We start from the raw sequence: 9,341 nt of genomic DNA, 5'->3' as shown, positions 1-9,341 counted from the left end.
GCACACCAACATGGCACAAGTATACATATGTAACAAATCTGCACGTTATGCACATGTACCCTAGAACTTAAAGTATAATAAAAAAAAAAAAAGAGACCAAATAGAAGGGAATAGGCCGATTCCATGGAAATGAGACTGGCAGTGGCAGTGATAAAGGTGAACAACCCGTGGCTAAATGAAATTAAGTATGTGAGGTGGACTGACTTGGGCAAAGATAGGAGACCAGGGTGAATGTATGGTAATTATTACCTATTTGCTTAAATTTGGTGACTAGGTGGTTGCTAGTATGATTCAGTAGGATGAAAGGGAAACAAGAGTTGCAGAAATAAGCTTTCTTTTAAACATCTTGTATTTGAGGTACCTGTGACTCATTTGCTGGTGTATATATTAATCAAAATCGTAAGGAAAGTGGGCTGAGCAGAAGTACAGATTTGAGAATCATCAACATGTGTGTGTTAAAATGAAGGAAATGGATGAAGTCAGCAAAGGTAGGGTAGAGGGTTAGAGAGGTTTGAGAAGCAACCATATTTAAAGCCCATGAGCAGCAACCAGAACAGAATGTAAGCTGCTCAAGGATGGAAATTATGACTTCATCATCTGAGGTTCTGTAGGCCAGGCACAATGCCTGACAAATAATACGTGCTTTACATACATAACATTACACACGCATATGCACACACACGATGTTGTAAAAATCGAGACACTGATGAGTCAGTTGAGTTATTTTTTGATGTCTTCACATGGGTTCTTAGGGACAGTGTGGCCTGAGTTTTTATCTCTGCTCTGTGGCTCCATGTTAGGATGTCTTTATGTGTGTCATGTCATTGGGTAGTGGACACGGAAGGAGAAATGTGGATAAGGGCATGATCTGTTACTCCTTGACTTAACCTGTCTTTTTCCTTCCTAGGATGTGAGTGATGTCACAGAAAGGTATGTGTAGGAGAACATGAGGTAGCGCCCCTGGATTGACAAATGATTCCTTTACCCATGAACAGTGGGAAAGGGAAGAAGAATCAGAGTGGGGAAGATTCAAGACTGTAGTCTTGAATTGAGCATCACATGAGAGTTTTGGCATCCCCAGCTAAAGGGGATGAACTGGCTTCTCTGGTAGGAAAATGTGGGTGACGGAAGGTCACTAGTTGGGAACAGTACTGTTATTTAGAATAAAGAATTGCAGTATCACGCCATTGTACTCCAGCCTGGGAGACAAAGGGAAACAGACTCCACCTCAAAAAAAAAAAAAAAAAAATGAAGAAAGAGTTGCAGTGTCAGTGACTCCCCAAGTACCCTGTTAAGTGTACTTTTCCGTAAACCTCTGTGCCTGCTTTCATCCCTGATTCTTAAGTTTAGAGTTACCTCAAAATACATAGGAATTTTCTTTGCCCATAAAATTTTTTTTTTTTTTTTTTTTGAGACAGAGTCACACTCTGTCGCCCAGGCTGGAGTGTGGCAGTGTGATCTTGGCTCACTGCAATTTCCTGCCCGTGAATTTTATCAGTGACATTCCTATCTGCATTATTTCTCAAGGTCTAAGAATTTGCTCTTGGGACTTTTTCTTTCTCCCAGGCCTTGCTCCCTAGTAGATTCTCTTTTGTCTCAATTCCAGTAAAAACATAAACCCGAGCTCTTGAGGATAATAATTGAGCCCAGGAATCAAACATGTTCTCTATCGCATACTCCAGAGTCTTATCAACAAGGTGACATCTCAAGCTGCTTGCACACTTGGTACCTTCATGCTCCTCACAGACACATGAAATATGAAGCCTGTTGTCCCTTCTGAAATCTGTACTCTCCATTTGGAGGTGAGGATATCTTTTCTCCAGCTGGCGGCATAACATTCCCAGAGACAGCAAATCCTAAAATGCTGTGTTGAAGGTTTTCTGAGAAATCCTAGGGCCTAAGCCCACAGACTCTTCTGAAGAAACCCCTTCACTTGATACTCTCCAAGCCCCGGCAGCAGGCCCCTGGTGTTCTGTCTTCAACCCAGACATCTTCAGCCCCTCTGATTTTAAATATTTTATATCTTTTTTTAGAGGTAGCAAAAGATTTCCAAGCCATTATTTTACTGAATTGCATAACATCTCTAGGACATAGAAAAAGGAAAATTATAGTATTTTCTAAAAATAACAACTGAAAAACAAAATGAGACTTTAAGAAGTTAAATCTTGGCCAGGTGCAGTGACTCACACCTGTAATCCCAGCACTTTGGGAGGCTGAGGAGGGCGGATCACGAGGTCAGGAGATCGAAACCATCCTGGCTAACATGGTGAAACCCTATCTCTACTAAAAATACAAGAAAATTAGCCAGGCATGGTGGCATGTGCCTGTAGTCCCAGCTACTCGGAAGGCTGAGGCAGGAGAATTGCTTGAACCTGGGAGGTGGAGGTTGCAGTGAGCCAAGATCACGCCACTGCACTCCAGCCTGGGTGACAGAGCAAGACTCCATCTCAAAGAAAAGGTTAAATCTTACACAAGTTTATGTAGATGGTGAGATGATAGTTTCTAGTCTAGGTCTTCTGGCTCCAGTGCCAGGGCTGTTTGCAAAATGATGCTAAGTTTCTTCAGAAAGGAGGATTAGAGTTCATCAGTAGGCTTGGGAGGTAAGGGAGACGGGTGGCAGAGGAACCCATAGTCAGCAGTGTGGGAACTCAGAAGTCCTGTCCTTTCTAGGAGTGAGTTCTGGACCCTGAGGAAGCCAGAAGCTCTCCCTACAAAGCTGAGAAGTATGTTTCGAGCCCCAGATCTGAAAAGGATGCTGCGAGTGTTTAGAGGTAAGGAGATTCAGGGGAAAGAGTTTGGATGTGAAATTACTGTCGTGGGAAGAAATAAACAGGATCGAGGATATAGTTGATATTTGAGCATAGTGGCAAAGAGGGAGGTCCCAGAGGGAGGGACATAGTGTGCTGAAGAAGATGCAGTTTGTATTTAAGGGGAGATGAAATGGCCAGGTGACATCCTCACAGGATTCCTCACCATGCCCCTCAATCTGGTAAGGAGAGAGATACCAGACATGAGACAACTGGTTCTATTCAACATTATTGACTCTTTTCATCATTACAGAGCTAACAGATGTCCAAAGCTACTGGGGTAAGTAGAAGCCATGGCCTCTTTGGGCTGGCAAATTCTGATCTCCTTACACATGCGCTCCCCAGACATAGCCACACAGGTCCTAGGTGTTGATGCCTCCCCCATCCCTGCTATATAGTTCCAGTTCCTCCAACCACTTCCTGTGTTTCCTCTTCTCAGTATAATGAGACCCATGTCTCCATTCTCATCTGCTGATGTTGTACCTTTTCCTACAGTGGACGTGACCCTGAATCCACACACAGCTAATTTAAATCTTGTCCTGGCTAAAAACCGGAGACAGGTGAGGTTTGTGGGAGCTAAAGTATCTGGACCTTCCTGTCTGGAAAAGCATTATGACTGTAGTGTCCTGGGCTCCCAGCACTTCTCCTCTGGAAAGCATTACTGGGAGGTAGATGTGGCCAAGAAGACTGCCTGGATCCTGGGGGTATGCAGCAATTCAGTGGGACCTACATTCTCTTTCAACCATTATGCTCAAAATCACAATGCTTACTCCAGGTATCAGCCTCAGAGAGGATACTGGGTGATTGGGTTACAGCATAACCATGAATATAGGGCCTATGAGGATTCTTCTCCTTCTCTACTCCTCTCCATGACAGTGCCCCCTCGCCGTGTTGGGGTTTTCTTAGATTATGAGGCTGGCACTGTTTCCTTTTATAATGTCACAAACCATGGCTTCCCCATCTACACTTTCTCTAAATATTACTTTCCTACTACTCTTTGTCCATATTTTAATCCTTGCAACTGTGTAATTCCTATGACCCTGCGTCGTCCAAGCTCTTGAATAGTCTTCTGTTCCCACCCACTTCTGATAAGTACCCTGAGGCTTATCAGCATGTGAGTCTCCCTTCTGATCTTCTGTTTTTCTGTGTTCTCAATTCTTTTGTCATTTTTTTGGTTTTTGGATTTGTTTGAGATGGAATCTCGCTCTGTTGCCCAGGCTGGAGTGCAGTGGCGCAATCTCAGCTCACTGCAACGTCTGCCTCCTGGGTTCAAGCGAACCTCCTGCCTCAGCATCCCAAGTAGCTGGGATTACAGGCTCCCACCACCATGCCCAACTAATTTTTGTATTTTTTTAGAGATAGGGTTTCACCGTGTTGGCCAGGCTGATATCGAACTCCTGACCGCAAGTGATCCACCCACCTCGATCTCCCAAAGTGCTGGGATTACAGATGTGAGCCACTGCACCCAGCCAATTCTTTCGTTTTAAACATTTACTCAGTACTAGGATGCACCCAGTGGTGAAAGTAGGCATCTTTATCTGATGACAGGTCTTGAGGTGGATAGGGGGTGCTTTCAGTATTTTGCCATTAAGCATAGTATTTGATGCAGGTTTTTTTTTTTTGGTTGATGCAGGGGATCAAATTTAGGAAGTTCTGATCTGTTAATTTGCTACAAGTTTTTGTATAAAATGAAAAATCGTATTCTACCTATGTCTTTTCTGTAAATTATTGAGATAATTGTGTGTAATTTTTATTCTGTTAATGTGGCTTAGTACATTGATTTACTTCCATTTGTTATATTGGCCACAAATTGCTGAAATACACCGTTATTATTTGTTGTATGCAATAGTGGATTTATTTTGATAATGTATTGTTTAGATTTTGTTTTCATCTATGTTAATGAAAGAAATTGGCCTGTATTTTTACATTCTTGTAATATCTTTGCCAGGTTCTATAAAATGCAATAATAACCAAATAAATTACTGTGTTTTTGTATAAGTATGTATAGGATTGGGCTCTAAAGCCAAACCATTATAATGATAATTTTGGTAGCTTCAAACTCAAATTGAAGAGAGTCTTCACTACAATCTTCACTACAACCTTTGGCCTTCCTCTCTACATTTAGGAGTAGCAATAGAACAATAAAAACTATATATATATCTTTCAGATAAATTGAAGTAAAAACAAAAGGATAGTGGAGAGAGAAAAACAATCCAATACATATTTTTCTCTCAGAATAGAAAGAAAATGCAAAGAGAAAATATGAATAATATAAAGCACTTACAGGAAGAGGATGATTTCTTCCAGCTTTTCCACACTCTCTTTTCCTTAGCACAGGAACAAACAGCTGGTGAGTGAGCTGCTATGACTTTGGTAGAGAGGTGCATTATGTTTTTTGAACCAGCTATAAAAGAAATTATGAGGTACATGTGAGGGTAGAAATAAGTATCAAGGAGGAAAATGGCACTGGCTCTCCCATGTGGTATCCAGGAGCCACCAATGTCTATTAAGGACTTCACACATGACTAGTCTGAATTGAGATGTGCTCAAAATATAAAATATATACCAGATTTCAAATACTTACTTCAAAAAATAATGTAAACTATCTCACTAATAACTTTTCCTTTGTGTATTGCAATGATAATATGTTGGCTCTATTGGATTAAATAAAATATGTTATTCATTGTACCTGTTCCATTTTACTTTTTTAATGTGATACTAGAAACCTTAAAATTGTATTTCTATTGGACAACTCTGGAGCAGATCCTATTAGGAAATTTCTGTCCCTAAGCGAGCCCTAGTGTAAAAGCCTGTGGACTCAGGATACAGAGGAGGTTTCAAGGCACGTAATGTTTATCTCTACAAGAACCTGCACCTTCCCAGCTGCCCTGAGGCATTTTTATAGAAGGTAATGCCAGAGAAAAGAAGATCTCAACATATCTAGAAGTATAGACATTTGGAAGATCATAGGAAGGGCTCATGGCCAGAGAATGATTCTGCCGGCTCTGACCCCTGCCGTTAGTCCTCAGTCTGTCGGGTGCTTGAAGCTCCTTCGTGGTTTGAGGAAATACTGATTTGTTAGCAAGGCTCAGCTTGGGTGTCTGTGGTGAGATAAAGTAGTGCGGGTAGTAGTAAAAGCTCAGTACTGGTTTGTTGTAAGGCACGGTTTTATAATAATTAGGAGATCACGTCTGTGGAAGCCCAGAAACTGGATGCAAATTCCTCATTCTGCTCTGCATTTCAACTGGAAGAGATAGAAAAGGAGACAGAGCCGGCTGACTGGGGCCCATGGGGCTGGTGGAAGTTCAGGAAAGAGAAAGATCTGCTGGAGTACTTATCCCCTTCCCACTTATTTTCCCATACAGTAAGTTCTAGGCAAAAGAATTAGCCCAGCTGTCTTCTACTGTAAACTCACTTTACAAGTAAATTTACTTTCCAAGTGAATTTACTTTATAAGTAAAATGTTTTTTTGTCACCAGAGTTCTAGGGATGTTGTATAGTTATCCTAATATTTCCCCAAATGTGAGTGCTTGCTAGATCTGGCATTTAAGTTTGATGCTAACTTAAAAAGATTTGGGAAGGGAGAGGGACTTTCTTAACATCTTTATTGTGATATTTACAAGTACTTGCTGGAATTCTATAGGTAAGACCTGGGGAAGGTTGCTCAGTCTGAGACTTGGGGACAATTATTAGGGTAAGTTCAGAGCTCTGACCTTTTCCTGAGGGATTATGGGGGCTTGACAGAGGCCTTCTGTTCTTGAAGTTTTTGGTGTGATAGAGTAGGCTAAACTACTATGAAAAAGAACCAAAATACATAATGGATCAAATACTAAAGAAATGTACTTCTTGTTAATGTAAAACAACTGGTCATGAGTATATGTAACTGGTGGTGAGTGGCACTGTTCCATGTGGGATTCGTGCGCCAAGCTTGGTTTCATCTTGTGGCACTTGCTATACCCCAGAATAGTAGTAACAGCATCAAGCTGGCAGAAAGGTAAAGAAAAAACTTAGCGGAGAAAACTTGCTTTTTAAATCCTTAGTTCATAGATGGGATTCGTAATATCTGCTCATTTTCTGTTAATGAGAATAGCCATATGGCTAACCCTAACTGTAAAGATTTTTTAAATGTCTAGCTGTATGCAATCATCTACAATCAAATTTCAAGGGAAAGAAAACTCAGATTTTGGTGGAAACTGCCCGGAACCCTAAGTAGTTCCTTTTCCCATTACAGAGGACTTAGGATCTCAGCTTTTTTCTGGAACTATGTTAATTCCATTCTATAACCTAAAGTTTGTAAAAGAGAACCGTATTGTCACTAAAGTTCTAGACATGTGGTATAGTTATCCTAATATTTCCCAACAAGTGAGTGGCAGGTAAGTTTGATCCTAACTTAAAAAAATTTCTTTAGGGGAAGAGGACTGTCTTAACATTATTGTGATATAATTGACATATAATACATTTCATAAAGTATATAACTTGATACATTTTGACTCGTGAAACTCATCCCCATCAAGGCAATAAATCAGATGGTGTTCTTTTATGTATATATAGCACTTAGAGCTATAAATTTCCTTCTATGGCATCTCACAAATTTTGATATATTCTCCATTCTATTCAAGATTCTATTTTCCCTTTTGATTTCTTCTTTGACCATTGAATTATTTAAAATTGTACTTTTTCGCTAATCTGTGAGGATGTTCATATATCTTTTTGTTATTGGTTTATAATTTAATTTTAAATGGTCCAGATATAGACTTTATGTGACTTGAATCCTTTTTAAATGTATTGAGACTTGTTTTACGGTGAAGGATATGATCTATATTGGTAAATGTTTCATTTGCACTTGAAAGAAATGTGTATTCTCTTGTCCTGGGGTACAGTGTTCAATAAACATCATGTTGGTCGATATTATTCAAATCTTCTATATCCTTACTGATTTTCTGTGCGAGAGGGGTGTTGACATTTCCAACTATATTTATGAATTTGCCTATTTCTCCTGCAATTCTATCAGATTTTGCTTTTTGATTTTTGAAGCTGTTTTGTAAGGAGCATACACATTTAGGAATGTTACATCCTGTTGATGAATTGACCCCTTTCTCATGATGGAATTACCCTCTATCTCTACTAATATCTTTTTCTCTAAACTCTGCTTTGTTAGATATTAGTCACTCCAGCTTTTTTCTTTTTTTTTTGAGACGGAGTCTTGTTCTGCCATCCAGGCTGAAATACAGTCGTGTGATCTTGGCCCACTGCAACCTCTGCCTCCTGGATTCAAGTGATTCTCCTGCCTCAGCTTCCTGAGTAGCTGGGGTTATAGGCGCCTGCCACCACATCCAGCTAATATTGTATTTTTAGTAGAGACAGGTTTTCACTACGTTGGTCAGATTGGTCTCGAACTCCTGACCTCAGGTGATCCACCTGCCTTGGCCTCCCAAAGTGCTGGAATTACAGGCATGGGCCACCGCACCCAGCCCAGCTTTCTTTTGATTGTTGTTTTCGTAACATACCTTTTCATCTTTTTACTTTTAAACTATTTGTGTCTTTATATTTAAAGATTATTTAGGCCAGGCGCAGTGGCTCATGCCTGTAATTCCAGCACTTTGGGAGGCTGAGGCAGGTGGATCACCTGAGGCTGGGAGTTCAAATCCGGCCTGAACAACATGGAGAAACTCCATCTCTACTAAAAATACAAAATTAGCCAGGCGTGGTGGCACATGCTTGTAATCCCAGCTACCCGGGAGGCTGAGGCAGGAGAATCACTTGAACCTGGGAGGCAGAGGTTGCGGTGAGCCGAGATCGTGCCATTGTACTCTAGCCTGGGCAACAAGAACAAAATGCCATCTCAAAAAAAAAAAAAAAAGTAAGTGGCATGTTGTTGCTCTAGGTAAATGATATAGTTATCTTCATTTTTCCCAACAAGTTACTGCCTGAATGGGCATTTTAACTTAGTTTTAATTAAAATTTAGATATTTTGCTTCTTTACCTTTTGTCATAAATGATCTTGATTCCATGGGACTCTCAGTTTTTTAAACATTTGCTGTATAACTGCTTTGTGCATACAATCTAGCCCTTGTCTTCACAGAGACTCAGTCAATTTTAGATAAAACAAAGGCATATTCTGTGCAAGGTTTATTTCAACCATCTTTTAGAAGATAAATTTGGGGTTCTAGGGTTCCAAGATTTGAAACATTACATTTGATTGGTGAAGGGCTAGTTCTCCGGTTCTCATTGGGTTGATGTTTGAGACCGAGAATAACCTTTTTTTTTTTTTTCTTGAGATGGAGTCTCCCTCTTGTTGCCCAGGCTGGAGTGCAGTGGGATGATTTCAGCTCACTGCAACCTCTGCCTCCCGGGTTCAAGTGATTTTCCTGCCTCAGCCTCCCAAGTAGCTGGGATTAAAGGTGCCTGCCACCCCTGGCTAATTTTTGTATTTTTAGTAGAAACAGGATTTCACCATGTTGGCCAGGCTGATCTCAAACTCTCAGTCTCAGGTGATACACCTCCCTCGGTCTCCCAAAGTGCTGGGATTACAGG

General features: G+C 40.6%; 1 protein-coding gene across 2 annotated transcripts in view; it reads left to right on the top strand.

The window, feature by feature from the left end:
• Nucleotides 1-5,492, top strand: part of TRIM6 (tripartite motif containing 6) — a 23,015-nt gene extending 17,523 nt beyond the window's left edge. For both annotated transcript variants that reach the window (XM_011963589.1, XM_011963591.1), the window contains 4 exons: nt 908-930; nt 2,671-2,771; nt 3,061-3,087; nt 3,303-5,492. In XM_011963589.1, the coding sequence (XP_011818979.1) occupies nt 908-930; nt 2,671-2,771; nt 3,061-3,087; nt 3,303-3,868 (717 nt within the window). In that variant the 3' untranslated portion in view covers nt 3,869-5,492. The remainder of the gene's footprint in view (nt 1-907; nt 931-2,670; nt 2,772-3,060; nt 3,088-3,302) is intronic.
• Nucleotides 5,493-9,341: the final 3,849 nt, after the last annotated feature.

The sequence above is a fragment of the Colobus angolensis genome, unplaced genomic scaffold (genome assembly GCF_000951035.1).
Source record: "Colobus angolensis palliatus isolate OR3802 unplaced genomic scaffold, Cang.pa_1.0 Scaffold616, whole genome shotgun sequence".
Lineage (NCBI taxonomy): Eukaryota > Metazoa > Chordata > Mammalia > Primates > Cercopithecidae > Colobus > Colobus angolensis.
The sequence above is the reverse complement of the archived record's forward strand: the minus strand, read 5'-3'. Positions and strand labels throughout refer to the sequence as shown.